Source organism: Typopeltis vanoorti, chromosome 25 (genome assembly GCF_054136105.1).
Source record: "Typopeltis vanoorti isolate ZY-2024b chromosome 25, IOZ_Tvanoo_1.0, whole genome shotgun sequence".
NCBI lineage: Eukaryota > Metazoa > Arthropoda > Arachnida > Uropygi > Thelyphonidae > Typopeltis > Typopeltis vanoorti.
Window position 1 is genome coordinate 55,020,486 of NC_143573.1, and position 18,296 is coordinate 55,038,781.

Consider the following 18,296-nt stretch of genomic DNA (forward strand, 5'->3'; position numbering starts at 1 on the left):
TCTCAGTAAATTGGTTGTTTACCCAACTTTTTTTTCCCCCATTTTTATTATTAAGCTTTCTAAAATATAGGAAAACACTTCTGTTTGTTTTTTAAGCATTGTTTACTGGTAAAATAAGATATGTCTGTTATGTGATCATATCAAATAAGCATTCTCCTTTTAGTTATGTCCATTTTATTCAGGCTGCATTGCTTTCTGTGATGTGAAATTAGCTTTTTATATTTTTTATAGTTTTATTTGTTTCCAAACCTGCTTTATATTGTTTAGTCACTACCTTTACTATTCACACAAATCAGTGATTTTTGATCTTTTCTTATAGGTTTTAAAATGATAGTAAAGGTGTAGGCTGGAAAAGGCTTAAAATGATACTAGAGTGCAACTGCTTTCTCTGAATAATTAAATACTAACTCTCAGTTCAAATATTCAAAATTCTGTTTTAATAATATATGACCCTATTGCAGAACATTAAAAAAAACTGGTAATGACTGTCTGAAAAGATGATCTGGTAAATTCAGTCAACCAGTTGCGAAATTGCAACAAGCAAGTGTTATCAAGTTGTTTATATTAATTTAAACAAAAGGTTATGCATGTACTAGAGCAGTAAATGCTGCTTGTTTTCATCATTTCTATTTGTTCCTCTAACCTATTTTTCTTGATCTAACATTATGTTAGGATGTTACATGAAAACATTCTTTTATTACTTTTAAAAAATAAAAGTAAATGACCTAAGTAAAATTCATTATGTATAATATTAAGCAGGGATGGAAATTTTTCCATATACAGAATATTACTTTTTGGGTGTTAATAACATGCCATGAAATTCTTAAGGAAGTTGTTGTTTTTTATCAACTAAATTAAACTATTAAGTAAGAAAATAATTTTTTAATTTCTTATTAATTTATATCAGCAGTGATGAGCGTAAACTCAATGTATAATTTATAAAATAATTTTAAATGATTGTTCCAAAAAATATTTTGGCACTAATAATATCTTCAAGCTGGTGGCAAAGCTTGTAATACTGGTATGTAGCCATTCTGAGTAAATCTATGAAATCCAATGAATTAAAAAAAAAATTGTTGTAAGATCCTAAGAACATTTATTTTGATGGTATATATAAATGACATTATTCAGTTAACTTTAAAACTTGAGTTGAATCTAGTAAATACTATTTTACACTTTTGTGTTAAAGATGAAATAAATATACAGTTCAATTAAAAATATTGTGCTTGTTGCAGATATTTATAAGATCCCGTTATCACTATATCATATTAAAAAAATACACATACACATATTGAAATCTATCCAGACCTTATATTTATTTCTATAAGGTGTGAATGTTTTTCAGGAGGGATAAATCATGTATTCCTTTTACACACTTATGATTAGAAAAGAAAAATCATAGGGAAAACACCTAGTTAGGGTTCCATTTTTATATATTATATATATATACATATATTCACATATAAAACCACTGTTGCTTCATCTGCACACTTGAATGTATGGAATTGAAAATTCAGCTCTTGATCATATGGATGAAACATCAGTAGAACTTTCCTCGTTTCATGACTAAATAACAGTATTTCTTATTTAAGTACAGTGATTTCTAGCTGTTAATCATCTTTTCTAGTTCTAAAAGAAGTTCATCTTCTCCTTTATCTTCAATAGTTGAATCATCAGGATCTATAATCATGTCAGAATCATGACCTAAAAGCAAACCATCAAGTTCATCTTCTGTAGAAGATAAAATTGATTTCCTTGGCTCTCTCTTAATGGATGTTAAACAGGAGTCACTCTTGTTAGAATTATTATGTGTCATTCTTACTGAATGAGTATTCTGGCACTCTAATTGTCTGACAGAATGAGTTTCTTGGCTAGAGTGTAATAGAGTATTTTGTACAAACTCAGAAGCTTTAGGAACAAAAGATGTATTTTCATTGGCTAAAGTCTGCTTAGTTTTCAGTGCACTGTACTTTCCACTTAATTTTGCCTGTGCCTCTTGATAGATGCTGTCATTTATACAGCTTAACAGTTGTCTCTTTATAACAGGACGTGAAGGCATTTTCTTCTCTAGCCTGAAAGAAAACAACTGTTATGAATATTTTCATTCCTTCAATTAGAAGGTTCATGCTACAGTATATTATATTATTAAATTAAGTAGAATGATGTAGCTGCTATAAATATCAGGTAACCAAAAATGTTTGGGCAGTTTTCAGTAAAGTTCATTGCAATGACTTGTTTTATTTTGTAGTGGTTTTAGAGCACGATATTTTATGTGTGTCATAAGGCACAGATACATGTCAATCAATCGGTGCACTGTAACTTTGTGTACTGTTTTTCTGTGAATTTGAACTCTTTTAAAATGTCAGTTGAACCTGGTATAATTTCCGATTTGTTTGCTTCACGAATTTAAAACTCAGTTTGAAGGCTTCAGTAGTGTCCCATAAGATATATGTGGCACTGGGAAAAGATGCAGTAGTAGAACGTACTACACATAAATGGTTTAAAAAATTTGTTTCTGGTGATAAATCATTTGAAGAATGTACCACGTTCAGGAAGTTCCTCTATTATTGATAATGAAGAATTACATGCTGCTGTTGAAAATAATTCTACATTAACATGTCAAGAACTTTCACAAATGCTTAATGTGAGTGGTGAAACAATTTATTTACACTTGCATCAACTGGGAAAATTATGGAAGCTAAGCAAATGGGTTCGACATGCATTATCAAATGACAATAAACTTCAAAGGCTATCAATTTGTTCTTCACTTCTTGCACATCATAAAAATGAGCCGCTTTTGGATTACTTGCTCACTTGTGATAAAAAATAGATCTTGTACTCTAACAGGAAGAGAACTTATTATTGGTTGTCACCAAACAATGATTGGTTGTCACAGATCTACTCAATGCAACTCGAGCGTGTGCAGGATGTGTTACTTCAGAAACAGCCAGAAGAAAGTGCTATTCTTACAGGACAATGCAAAACTTACCCATGAGAAGATTTGTGCTTTAGGATGGGAGATACTCCTGACATTTCTCCAAGTAATTATCACTTTCTTTTGGCACTAGACAATCACATGCAAAATAGTTGCATCCACTGGGGGGGGGCTAAGATTTCAGGGGTGGGGTTTTCCTTGGTTTGGCAACAGTTCTGCAATAAAACAGAGATTGAAGTGGTGGAGGTTGCTAGGTTTATTACTTCTAAAGACAAAACATTTTATAAAAGTGGAATTTTCAAATTTGTATCTCGTCGGGAAAGAGTTGTAGATTGCGAAGGTGCTTATTTTGATGAATAAAACATTTCATGAAAATTTTTGCAGTTGTTTAATTTTTATTATGAAAATCCACATGAACTTTTTTTTGGTTACCTGATATATAAAGTAACAAAATCATATAAAAAGCTAAATTAACTGTATAGTGAAGAAAAAAATGCTCCATACTGCACTGAGAGAAAAATTTTCAGAGACTCTTAGGAACACAACCTCAGATGGCTGAACTCTATGGGTGGACAGATTTTTGATTTATAGAGTTAACATTTGTTTAGAGGTACTGTAATGTCTGATCCAAAAGAGAAAACTCACGTTTATTGGATGCCAAGGAAGTGATGATACATGAGATATATATGTTATCTCACAGAGCAAAATCTAGTTTGGAGATTTATATTATTTCAATATTATCGTTCACTGAGAACTTTCTCCATGCATCTTCTTTTTATTTCAATTTTCTGTTTACATTTTAGTTATTCACAATAACAATTTACTAAAGAATCATCACAGCAATGACATACCTCGTGCTTACTTCATGATGAAAGACATCAAGTAACTTACAAACAAAATCCCTTATATTTTGGCTGACTACTCAGAAATAAATTGCCTCATTAGTGGCTACAATTTAATGCAAAGCACTGGCAAAGCCTACTAGAAACTACTTCTTTTAAGATTTTTATACAAAAAAAAAAAAAAAAAGACAGTATACTATGAAGTATTAAGAAAAAGCATGTTTAACACAATATAATTTGCTCACAAAACTGCCCACAAAATCCACTGAAAATTATTATATAATTTTTTGCTAGATATTCTAACTTGATTTAAAGAAAGCATAATTTTCAGTTCATTATGCTTTCTTTAAATAAAGTTAGAATATCTTTATTTAAAGAAATTTGTTTTCCTTGCCTAAATTTACTTTTTTTTTTTTTTACTATTATGGTGCATAGTTACACTTAGTTATGCTGTTATACATTATAAGCATGTATCAGCATTGCTATTACAGTCAGTCTTCGACTTACATTGTATGCGCCTTATGATGACTTGTACTTAACAATGGTTATCCCGTTAATGTCTTCATGCCAATTTTAGTGCTAGAACAAAACTTCTATTGCAGTTTGATTTACAGCTGTGCAATATTGCATCTGTGGGGTGCGGGGAAAGAATGTCGCTTGCAGCTGTGTAGTCTTGTGTTTGTTGGGGGGGGGGGGTTGGATGTTTTTCACTATAGAGCAGTGGTAGACAAACTATGGCCCACTACCTATTACTGTACAGCCCATGAACTAAGGATGGTTTAAATGAATCATGAAATTGCTGTTACAGTAACCATACAGTAGTGCTAATGTGACACAGCTATGTCCATTAATCTGCATATCCTTTGTTTTTCTTCTCCACTGGCAAAGCCTAAAATACTATCTGACCCTTCTCAGATTTGCTGACCACTGTTACAAAGGGTCATTTTCATTCCAGTACTCAACTACCAATAATATGCAGGCACTGTTTATTATTAGTTGGTTACAATATAGTTTTAGCAGACCACCTAAATACAAAATTTCAGTTAATATTGGTTTCTGATATGTTCTAAAACAGATTCCCTTCCCAATCTATATAATCTTGGTTTCAGTGGAAGCATATGTCACAATTTGTGGAGTGCTCCCATTCCCAAAGTCAAATACAGTACAAGATGATTTGTCTTTACTTGTCGCGAATGTGTTAATCCTATTATGTTATTTTTTAACTTCTGACGTTGAGTGGTCAAGTATAATGATGACCGTACCATACTGTACTGTACACTGTATGATAGCACCTTTCTGTATATTATTTTTTAATGGTATTATCTCTTTGTGACAATGGACTTGCTGTCCATTTTCACAAGAGCTAAAAAAAGTGATTCTTCTAATGGTATGGAAAAGAAAAAGACTGATTTAGGAAAGAAAGTGAAATAATATATATATATATATATATTATTTTCATAGATGTATAATACATGGTGATTTCCTACTTATGACTGAATTACTGGAATGGAACCCCAATGTAAGTCAAGGAGAACTGACTGTATTATGCGGGCATCTTCATGAAGTCCAAACACTCATCATGGAGATCCACAGTAAAATTATTCACTCAGTTACCTCTCCTTAAATTGTCAAAGCATTCACAACTGTCTCTGGCAAGCCATTGCACTCATTTACTACTCTCACTAACTGCATTCTTACCAAACTTCAGGTTAGTAGTGGCATTTTCTCTCTTCATTTTAAGTATCAAAAAATTTACCGTATATTATCGCATATAATGCGAAAAATTTATGGTAAAAAATACTACTTAAAGTTAGGGTTTGCATTATATGCGGATCTTAAAAAAATATAACATCTTATTAGACTTACACACACGATATATACTACCTAATTCCTATGCAACCAAATCTACTTGACCCACTCACAACCGAACGCGCATCGTATCTGCGCATAAAGCCAGTAATGTAAGTAGTGCTAATATCCCACTCCCTTGGCGGGATATTAGCACAGTTAAGTATATCGGTTTAACCACAGTTCATTTTAAATAATATTCATTAAACAAACCTAGCCTGAAAATGAGCCAACAGAAAACGTAAACGTTCATCTTTTGAAGCAGGATTTAAATTGCGTGTCATGCAGTTTGTAGAAGAACATAATAACAGTGTTGCTATGAGAGAATTTGGTGTAGCAGAGAGTAATATTAGTAATATTAGACTTTGGCATAAGCAAAAAGACAGTCTTGAAAAAATCCCCAAAACGAAACGTGCCCATCGTGGAGATGTAGCATCCTTTCCAGAACTTGAAGAAGAGCTAAATGAATGGATTTTGACGCAACAACAACAACATGGCATTATAGTAACAAGAAATGCAATTCTTTTTCGAGCTTTACAACTCAAGAATGGTAAATTCAAGGACACACCAGATATTTCTTCTTTTCTTGCTTCGCCTGGGTGGTGTAACAGATTTATGGAATGCAAAGCATTAACATTACAACACCGAACAAAAGCAGAAGTTACCAAAGCAGCTTGAAGAAAAAGTGGAGTCCTTCCATAAATTTATCATAAAATTACGGAAGTGTCACGGATATGAACTTTCCCAAATTAGCAATATGGATGAGACATCCATGTACTTTGATATGCCTGGGAATCGAACAGTAAACTCAGTTGGTGAAAAGGGTCTCCTCATAAAAACAATGGGACATGAAAAAACGCATTTTACCGTTGTTCTAGCATGCATGGCAGATGGAACCAAATTAAAGCCGACAGTGATATTTAAAAGGAAGAAAATTTCGAAGCATATGAAATTTCCACTAGGTGTCACTGTTCGCGCCAATCAGAAAGGTTGGATGGATGAAGTAGAGATGTACAATTGTGGCTGGATCAAGTATGGAACATACGTTCAGGTAGCTTGTTACATCAACAAAGCATGCTAGTCTGGGATATATTCCGGGCGCATTTAACAGAGGCAAGCAAAGAGAAAGCACGTGAGCTACGTACAGACCTAGCAATCATACCGGGTGGTCTAACTTCCGTTTTGCAGCCGCTAGATGTCAGCTTGAATAAGCCGTTTAAAGATCACTTACATGAAAAATGGAGAGAATGGATGTCATCTGGTTTGGTGAAGATGACAAAGGGTGGGAATTTTCAGAAGCCTGGGATCACCCTAGTCACTAGCTGGGTTAAAGAAGCATAGGATTCGATACCATCTGAAATGATTCAACGCTCATTTCTTAAATGTGGAATAAGTAATTCAATGGATGGATCCGAAGATGACGTCATATACGAAAGCGAGGATGATGCACAACAAAATGGAGAACATGATGACGGTGACGACAACTGCTACACTGATGATGCAATGCCTACAGATGAATTTATAAATGAAATGTTTGCTGACTCAAAAGAGGAAGAAGAATTTAAACAAAATTTCTAGTTCGCATTATACCCGAAAATATACGGTAATCTAAAATCCTATAAGAATTAAGCATTAATTCTATAAAATCCCTGCAGTAATTTATATGTTAGAATCATACTCATCTTTTCTGCCTATCAGCTAAATGTTAAAACTCAATACAGCTTCAATCTATTTTTATAGAGAGCATTCCACAGACCTGTTAACACTGTGATCACTCGCCTCTAGATCCAATTCACCATTTTCCATCTTCAATAAACACAAGTGACCACATCAGTGCATAATGGTCAAACATGCGATCATATCAAGGCTTTATAAAGAGTGATAATATCCTTCCTCTGTTTGCTTGTCAACATATTCTTCAACATTCAAATGATCTTTTGAGCTCTTTTACTACTTTTCTAATATGCTTTCTGAATTTTAAATTCTTGTACACCATGACTATCAAATCCTTAGCCTCATTGGTTTCCTGCAGTCCATTTCCATGAATGTAAATATACAGCTTGTAATCTCTTCATCCCATATTACATAACTTTGTACTTAGCCACATTAAACTGACAAGTATTATACTTTGCTGACACCACCAATCAGTTTAAATCATCCTGCAGGATCTGTATATCATCTTCATTAACCATTATTCTCCCCCCCCCAACCCCATCACCTGCAAACAACTTGATATTCTCCCTTAAATCATTCCCTATATCATTAATGTACAAATTAAATAACATCAACTCAGTACAGTGGCTTGCAGCACATCACTAATTACCAATATTCTCCTGAACTTTGCCATACAGTGCTCTTGCTCTTTAATATCTACTTGTCAACTACTCTCTTATTCATTTCAGCTTCATATCTATCCCCATTTGCTCTGATTTCTGGGTAGTTATCCTGTCAGATAAATTTGCAAAGCTGAACAGTAGTATGATATAGTCCTTTCCTTTATTCCATCTATCCAACTCAACTGCCACTTTATTATAAAAAGTGAGCAAATTACAAAAGCAGAACTCATCATTCACAAAAACTGAGTACCTCCCACTCCTCATCTTCATCATTTCTATCAACCTATTCCTGAATTTTCAATTAACCAACTTTTTCAATATCTTGATCACCACTCCTGAGGTAGTGAGTTGTCTAAAATTATTTTCACCTCTTTATGTAAAAGAAGGCTCCAAATTTTGCCTTATTTCCATTCCCTTGGGATTTTGCTAGAATTAAGGTAAATGGCTTAAGCAAAGATACTGATAATTCTCTTGCATGTGCAACATCTGAAATTGTAGTATCTCCACCTGGAGATACTACTTCGCTCATCATTCCTTACTGCTACTTGGCAGTAAGGAATGATGGCGGATTCAGCTGCAGTCGTAAGTGGCGTATCACCAAGTCCTTCGCCATTTAAGAACTCTATTATAAGAAATATCATAAGGGACTTTGTGGCATGCAGTACTTGCGGCATGTATGTGTCTCGGGAATTGGATATGTGGCTTGTGAAAGAGAGCGTATGTGCGCAAAATGCAGGCAGCGGGAGGAAATAAGTGCATTCGAAATATCAATATTCGACCTTGTTGCTCCAGAAACGGGGAATGAATGTAGGAAGACAAGTAGCGTGATAGGAGAGAATGAAAAATATATATATATGAATGAGAAAATAATAGTTGATAGTGTTGAAGGCGTGAGTGACTGTGAAAGTTTAGGAGATGGTTTTGTTTGGGAGAGTGAATTTAGATTAAGAGTGACTGACCTGCAGAGGGAGATAGATGAGCTGAAAGAGGAGGTGGAATGTCTTGTGAATGAGAGCAGAAGTATGAAAGATAAGATTAGGAGAATGGAAGAGATAAATGCAAGCCGAATCAGAGTAGAGGAGAGAGAGAGAATTTTGGGAGCGTTAGAAGAGGAGAGAAAGGAAACAGAAGAGAGAGAGAATGAGTGAGAGGTGTGGGGGTGCTAGAAGAGGAGAGAATGGAAACAGTAGAAGAGAAGGAATGAGAGAGAGGTATGGGAATGGTAGAAGACGAGAGGATGGAAACAGTAGGAGAGACGGAATGAGAGAGGGATATGGAAGTGCTAGAAGTGGAGAAAATGGAAACAGTAGGAGAGAGGGAATGAGAGAGATGTATGGGTATGCTAGAAGAAGAGAGAATGGAAACAGTAGGAGAGGGAGGTATGGGAATGCTAGAAGAGAGAGAATAGCAGTAGAGGAGAGGGAATGAGAAAGACCTATGGGAATGAAAGAAGAGGAGAGAATGGAAACAATAGGAGAGAGGGAATGATAAGAGGTATAATGTATGGCGACTCAATGATCCGTGGTGTTCAAGATAGGATGCGTGAGGAGTGTTTGCCAGGAGGAACAATAGAAAGGGTGTCTATGGCAATTAAGAGAGATGAAAGGGTGGATGAGATGATTGTGATGGTAGGAACAAATGACTTGAGTGGTAATGTAAGTCGCGCAGCAACAGATCTGAGATTTTTGCTTGAGGCTGTACGGAAGAAGACAGAGAGAGGAAAAATAGTGTGCGTATTACCTAGGTATGATAATGATGAGCTGAGCAGAAGAGCGGTGATATTGAATGGCATAATAGCGAGAATGTGTGACAAGAGAGGACTGGTATATGTGAATGTTTGGAGTGCGTTTGAGGAAAGAGAGGAATTGTATGCGAGAGACTGCTTACATTTGAATGAGGAAGGACGTAGGCATCTGGAGAGATTGCTGTTCTGAATGAGTCAGTGTGTCCCAGGGAGGATGATAGCACGGGTGGTCTCTTGTGGGAATGGATACTTGGGAGAAGGGAAACAACATCAGGTAACACTGAGCCCAGTGGAGGCTAGAAGGGATAATGCTGGGTATAGAAACAATGGCATTTATATGCTTTATACTAATGCCAGGAGTTTCCGGAATAAGGGAGAGGAATTGGTGGTGCAGATAGCATCAACCTGGCCAAAATTTATTGGGATCACTGAGACATGGTTGACAGAAGGGGATATAATAACAGGAATAGAAGTCGCTGGGTACAGCATTTTTCGTCAGGATAGGAGGGGAAAGCATGGTGGTGGGGTACTGCTTATGATAAGTGATGACCTATGTCCTCTAAGAGTGGAGGCTTTGCAAGTGAGACAAATGATTTTGAGAGCATAATGGTGTGAGCATATAGAGGTAAGCAAGACAGGATATTTAGTGGCGTGTTGCTACAGACCCAGGAGCACAGAGGATGGGATCAGGAGATGTTTAGACAGTTAAGTTTGGCAAGTGCAAGAAGAATGATTGTTATGGGAGATTTTAACTACAGTAGTATAAATTGGAGAGAGAGGAAGATGCATGTAGCAATACAGGAATAGAATTTCTAGAATTCTTGAGGGACAAATGTCTTAGGCAACATGTAACAGAGGGAACAAGAGGTTCAAGAGTTTTGGATTTGGTTATAGCATCAGAAGAGGTGATAATAACTGAGATGACATCTCTCCCACCAGTTGGAGAGAGTGACCATATGGTTTTGACTTGGAAAATTAATAGACATGCAGGAGTATCAAAGAGACGGGAACTTATGTGGAATTATAAAGCAGGTGATTATAATAGTCTGAGACGTGAACTTCGGGAAGTTTCATGGAGAGAGGAATTGGAAGGCCAGGATATCATTAGTACATGGGAAATTGTGAAAGAATATTTGTTAGCAGCAATGGTAAGTTGTATACCACGAGTGAAGAAGAGGACACAATTTGGACTAAAGTAGATGACAAACAATATTAAACAGGAATTGCATGTGAAAAAGAAGCTATGGAAGAGATATAAGGAGACAGGTGAAGAGAAGATACACGAAGAATATAAGACACAGGCTAGAAGAATGACTAGTATGGTAAGGGAGGTGAAACTGGAATATGAGAGCAGATTGGCCCTAAGATACAAAGAAAATCCTAGGGAAGTTTTTAGTTATGTGGCCAGTAGGAGGAGAAATGACTGTGGAAGAATGATATTGTGGGATAAAAATGGGAATAGAGTGACTGATGCAGAGGACATAGTGGAATTGTTCGATGAACACTTTATTGGAGTATTTCATCTTGGAGGAGTCTTTAATTTAATCTTCATCTTTAATACTAGAGGAATAGGGCAGGTTCAAGGTTTAGAGGTACAGGAGGAGAGTGTGTTTCAAATACTGAGTCATCTGGATGTCAGTAAAGCTGTGGGACTGGATGGTATTTCACCACAAGTTCTGAGAGAATGTGCTAGGGAACTGACAATGCCTTTGACCTGTCTTTTCAATGAAAATGTAGTTGCGGGAAAGGTGCCCATGGAATGGAAGGAAGGTAAGATAGTGCCATTGCATAAGGATGGTAACAGACCGGAAGTGTCTAATTATAGGCCAGTTTGTGTGTCATCAGTAGTTGTTAAGATCTTGGAGAAAGTAGTGAGGGACTGTATACAGCATTGGGCAGATGAGGGTAATGTTATCTGTGAGAGTCAACATGGATTTGTGAAAGGGTGCTCTTGTTTTAGCAATATGCTAGCCTTTTATAATAAAGTTACAAGAACATTAGATGAGGGAAAGGCATATACTGCAATTTTCTTAGACTTAGCGAAGGCATTTGACCAGGTGCCACATGATAAGCTGATATTTAAGTTGCAGCACATGGGTCTGGATGTCAGATTGGTCAACTGGATTCAGGATTGGCTGTCTAATAGGTATCAGAGAGTTGTGTGTGGTGGAGCAGTTTCAAGGAGGCAGAGGGTTACAAGTGAAGTCCTACAGGGCTCAGTACTAGGACCTATATTGTTTAACCTTTATATCAATGACATTGCCAGTGGATTGCAAGGGGATATTCAGTTGTTTGCAGATGATGCGAAGCTGGGAAGGATTATTAGTAATAGTGCAGATGTGGTAGCCCTGCAACAGGATTTGAATAAGCTAGATAGATGGGGGTGTCAGTTTAACACAGCAAAATATGTAAGGTCTTGAGGTTCGGGAAACATCGATGGGATGCTGCATTCTCTTTGGGAGGAGTTATACTGGAGAAGTAGGGGAGACAAGAGATCTGGGGTTGATGATTGATAGAAACCTGAAATTTAGGGGACATATTGCAAAGGTGGTGAAGGTAACACAGAGGATTGCTACAATTATGAGAAGGATACTGACCTGCAGAGATAAAAGGGTTATCATTCCGTTGTATATGTCTCTGATCAGACCACACTTAAACTACTGTTCTCAGATTTGGTCCCCAGGATTTGAAGGGGACAAATTAACTGTGGAAAGGGTACAAAGGCAGATAACAAAGATGGTGTCAGGACTGTACATTGTTGGTTATGAGCATCGGCTGAGGGAGTGTGAACTGCAGAGTTTGGTGGATAGGAGAAGTGATATGATTGAGACTTTTAAACTGTTGAGAGGTGGTTACAGGATTGACACTGGGGAGTTCTTTCGCTTGGTTGAACAGCGGGAAGGAGTGATGACAAGAGGCCATCCCTGGAAGTTACGAAAGGAAACTGTAAGAGAGTGAGGAGTTGTTTCTTTGCGTGGAGGGTGGTTGAACCGAGGAATGCATTGCCTGATGGAGTGGTGAGAGCGAGAACGGTCAATGAGTTTAAGGTGTGGTATGATAGACTTTGTGTTTCTTAAGGAGGACCACCCCTCGATGAATCTTGACAAACTTTATGTTCTTAGGAAGGACCTCCCACAATGAGTCTTTTGACTCCATGGGGGCCTGAATAATAATAATATTCTGCTTATTTCTTCTGCTTCACATTCCTATCATAAGCTTCAGTGAAAGACAAACATTTGAACATCTCCTATCATGTTCTTTTCAATATCATTAATGCGTTTATCACAGAAATATGGTAGACATCTATCCCATATATTAGAGCCACCTCTGTTGTTCATGTCCAAAAAAATTTCATCTTACAACCGCATTTAAGCATATCAACCAAATCAGCTTTGTTGCCTTCTCCAAAAATAAAATGCAAACTCTTGTAGTTATCTAGAGCAGGGGTTCTCAAACTTTTTAAATTTTGCACCACATAAATAAGAATCAAAAAATATATGTACCACCATAAAAGCATTTCCCGATTAAAAATCAATACATCCCAAATGAAGTGTTTATAATCAAAGAATAAAACATTTTAACTTTATATTATTTATTTATATTCGTAAATGAAACTTTTACATTATAATGAAATATAGTAAATGCTGGGTAATAAATACATTTTTCTGAACATTTATTTAAATATTTTGTGTAAAAATTGTACTACCAAAAATAACGTAATATACTATTAGTGGTACATGTACCACAGTTTGAGAAACGATGATCTAGAGTATATCAAATTGCTTGTAATTTCTATTTGCCCTACTTACATATGGACAGAATTATCTCAAAATGCATTTAAGAATGTCAGTTGTATAATGACCCTTAAAAAAAAACATCACAAATCTGCTGAACATAAAATTAAACAGTAGCCACAGTATCCTCTGCAATGAAATTAAATTGCAGAATGTCCCTTCAAAGAAAGTGGCAAGGTCCTTCTTCACCATACAAACCTCAATCTCAGTGATGGGCTGTCTATGGCCAAATTTGGGACATTGTTATCACTGTTTTTCTTACTTTTCTTTAATATACTCGATACTCAATTTAATATGCTCCAAAGAGAAAAATCTCCAAAGTATATTTACCTGTCACTCTTTCACAACTGCATGCAAAAATATAAAATTCCCTTACTTGCATTGTTGTTTTTGAATTTCATATTATTCACTTTCTAATGCTGGCAGTGGTTTATAAAAATGTACTTTATTATTATTATTATATGGGGTATCTCCGTGGAGTTAAAAGAATCATTGTGGGAGACCCACACTAACCATTATTCACACAGTACTCATCATATCCTACTTTTAACTTATTTATTATTGGGCACTCAAAATTAAATCTGGCAATTCATTCCACTCATCCACTGCTCTCCAAGCAAAGAATCTAGTTCACACACATCACAAATGCCAGCCACACTCTTATGCAAATTTTATGGGTAACCCTTTGTCCCCCCCCCCCCCCACCACCACCATCACACACACTTTATGTATTGAAAAATTTCTTTTGCATCCCCAGGGATGGCTACATCCATCAAATTCACTCCACACATCTATAAGCTGCACAGGAGGAATTTTTTTCCGCATAATTTACACTTTTTTATTTTCATTTTAAAACATCATCTCATTTGCTGTGAAGTTATTTGATCATGGGTGGCTGCCAATATATTTCTTAAAGAAGTTTTATTTTCAACTCTGGAAATAAAATTTCTGGATCTGAAATTCTTAATTCGAACACTACAGCATTTCCTTTTAAAGACCCACAAAAATACTTGCAATTTTAGTTACCAGATTTCTCTAAAAGTCATAATGTAAACTCACTTTCTTCTGTCCTTTTATCTCCTTTAAGGTTCATAACTTTATTTTTCATATAGAAAAAAGGCTACAAAAAAAAAAAACGAATAAGTGTAAGGTGTATGGTAAAATAAGTGTAAAAAAGTGTAAGTTGGTCCGAGCTAGGGTCACTCATAAATGCCGGCAGGCATATTCCCGTAAGCTCTCTGGTCAACTTATTTTTACGAAACTTAACTTTCATAGTTCCTACATTCAGCTTTAAAATAATGCTGGATCTAATATGCATATTGATGTTTATAAATAAATAAATAAATATATATATATTTTTAATTATTCAAACAAAACAAATTAAAATTGAATAAGTAAAAATTATTGAAACAAAATGGATACTTAAAAAAACCAACAAATAGCAGCAGAATGACGAGCAATAAAAGAGGGGTGAAGTAAACAACAATATGGTTTTATTGCTTCTGCTTTCCCTTGCTGTTTTGTCAGATTTGAAGTAAGCATGTGTTATCCACATTTCAACTAATTGCTTGTTGTTTATTGATTTTTATTATTGAAAGTTTTCTGCCATCAACCAAGGCTCGGTATATCTTCAGAAGTGCTAAATGATACTTGGACAAAGTGTGTTGTGAGTTAACCCCCAGTATTTATATATATATATATATATTTTTTTGGCAAGGCCATCACCAGATTAGATCATGCCCCGAGGCAAACAATTAACTGTCGCCCCTGATGGATTATAAGACAAAAATATAAGAAAATCTCCAATTGCTATTTTGTGTTTATTACAAGAGAAACATTAATGCAAAACTATTACATAATAATATTAATTAAATGTTTGCTCTACGGGGATATATCGCACAATATATCCCCGTAGAGGGGATATATCGCACAATACAACTGTTTATAAGTTCATTTAAATTTAAATTATAAGCTATGTCTGCCTCTATTGATACAGTTGCTAGACCAACCAATCTTTCTTGAGTCATTGCTGTTCGCAAATAATTTTTAATTAGTTTAAGTTTGGAAAAACTTCTTTCCGCACTTGCTATGCTAGCACAGATAGTGCCTACTCCAATATGGCTGAACTAGTGCACTTATTAAGCCGACTACCTCAAAACTCTAAACAGAATTTTGAAACATATTTTCCAAATAACTTTTGGGTTCGTGATCCATTTCAAGCTTACAGTCATGAGAACAACTTTTCGTTATCGAAAAAAGAACAGTTAATTGAACTTTCAAGTGACAGTGGGCTTAAAATGTAATTCCGTGATTTGGTTTGGCTCAATTCTGGATCTAGCCTTCAGTGAGAAGTGAATTTCCTGAATTATCTGAAGAAGCATTGAAAATCATCATGCAGTTTTCTACAACCTATTTTTGTGAGAGAAAGGATTTTCATCACTCCTTCAAATAAAAAAAAATACAGAAAGCATCTTAGTGTGTGTGCACCGATCTTTGGCTGAAGTTGACCAATATTGAGCCAGATATCTAGCAGCTCTGCAAGGGCCAAGAAGCTCAACAATCTCATTAAAAGTAAGTAGTAACATAATTATATCATATTATTTATTTGTTTCATAAAAATTAAAACTGTTCAATGAGATACACTTTAATCGTTTACTTCCAATTTAATTAATTATGTTTCCATATATTTACTGGTCCTTGGGCTTAGAAAGGTTGAGAAACGTAATAGACAATCTATTATTAAAAAAAAATAAATTGTGCTTTTCTCACAATATAATTTCATTAACAAAAACTGATAATTATAAACAATAGAAATTAAATACTATAGTACATCATAGTCTTCTAACACCAAGTATATTCACAATTATAATATAGTATTGTCTTAAGCTTATTTTCACAGCTCATAACAAGAATTAGCTTAATGTAATTAAATACTTGAACATTTTTCATAATGAAAAGGATTTTTAATGCTGCTATTTAAAAAGTAAATTATCTTGTAAAGCCAAGCAAAAGTGAGTCTGGATCCCCAGCAAGTGCTGTGGATCGTATTTTCTTGTTGTTTTTGTAAATTTCATTATTTCTCTTCATAACATTCATTTTTTAAAATATCACCTATAACAGTATTTATATACAGTAGACCAATACTTGGGCGAGTAAAATATTTTCATGTTATGTTTCATTTTATGTTGTATTTCTGGAGTCCTGTATATACAGGGTGTCCCTGAATTCATGGCCCACACGTGAGGGGATGGTAGCATACACTGAAACCACCAATATTCGTCATAGAATATGTGGCCACAAATGCAGCCCGGTGGCGGTAGGGGGTGCAGACGAGGCGACATGGCTTAAAAGCGCTGGATCGGGGCCAAACCCCAGCATTCTCAATGTCGATCGGATATGAGATCGAGCAGTTTATGAATGCAGAGAAAGGCGACATGCACCTGATGTACGGCATAGCCGAGGGCAATGGTAGAGAGGTGCAAAGACTGTACCGTGAGCTATATTTTATGCGCTGTGTGTCCGATCATAAAATGCTTGCATGATTGCACCGTCAGCTGTGTGAGGCAGGCACCTTCCACATCAATCAACATGATGCCGGATGAGCATGGATGGTCAGAACGCTAGCTATGAGCGAGGTCATCTTGTGTATGGTGACAGATAACCCAGGTACAAGCATGCAATCCATCGCCCAGATCCTGGGTGTGCATTGGAACAGTGTCTGGTGAGTACTGTATGAAGAAGGGCCACACCCCTATCACTTGCAGCATGTGCAGGCATTAACAGCAGTTGATTATCCCCTGCGCATGGATTTTGCCCAGTGGTTCTTGCAGCAAAGTGTCGTACAGCCCGATTTCCCTGCTCATGTGCTCTTTACGGATGAATCAACTTTCTCGCATGAAGACGTAGTCAATGTCCATAATGCACATTTGTGGGCAGCCCAGAACCCCCATGGTACATGTCCACGGTCGAACCAGCAACGGTTCGGCATCAATGTCTGGGCAGGGATCATGCATGACTACTTAATTGGACCCTACCTACTGCCGGACTGCCTCAATGGGCGAAAGTACCTATTTCTCTGCAAAAATGTTTTGTCGGAATTGCTTCAGGATGTTCAAGTCGCCATCCACTCCCGTATGTGGTTCCAGCACGATGGGGCACCAGCCCATTTCAACATGGACGTGCCTCAGCATCTTAATGTCACATTTGGGAACCGATGGATTGGGCATGGTGGTCCCATCCTGTGCCCCCCAGATCGCCCGATGTTTCTTGTCTCGATTTCTTTCTGTGGGAACATTCGAAGAGTGTCGTGTACGAGACACCCATGCAGGATCTGGTAGCCCAACTGTCCATCGCAGCCGTCAATGTGCACGACAAGCCTGGTGTTTATGAGCAGGTACACTAATCACTACTCCACCATTGTGCCACATGTATCAACTTTGGTGGGGCGGACGCTTGAGCATTTTTTGTAATGATCTCCAATAAATGTCACTCTGAAAACCTGTGTCTGTCCTTCATTTCCGACTCCTCACTGCATTTGTGGCTGCATATTCTATGACAAATATTGGTAGTTTCGGTGTGTACTACCATCCCCTCACGTTTGGGCCATGAATTCAAGGACACCCTGTATGTATACTGCAGATGATGGCCTCGATATGAAGGTTCAAATATCGGGTGATTATTTTGGTTTACATTACATTTAAGTTATTACTCTAACATGGTAGCTGTCTCCTTGATCTAGTATAATGAATTTTCTGGCATAAGTATAAAACATCCATAGCCACCTCATCTACCAAAAAT

General features: G+C 36.3%; 1 protein-coding gene across 3 annotated transcripts in view; it reads right to left on the reverse strand.

Annotated features, from left to right (window-relative positions):
* Positions 1-1,415: 1,415 nt before the first annotated feature.
* Positions 1,416-18,296, reverse strand: part of LOC150092757 (uncharacterized) — a 480,655-nt gene continuing 463,774 nt past the window's right edge. For all 3 annotated transcript variants that reach the window (XM_090414390.1, XM_090414391.1, XM_090414389.1), the window contains one exon: positions 1,416-2,072. In XM_090414390.1, coding sequence (XP_090270516.1) covers positions 1,604-2,072 — 469 coding nt within the window. In that variant the 3' untranslated portion in view covers positions 1,416-1,603. The remainder of the gene's footprint in view (positions 2,073-18,296) is intronic.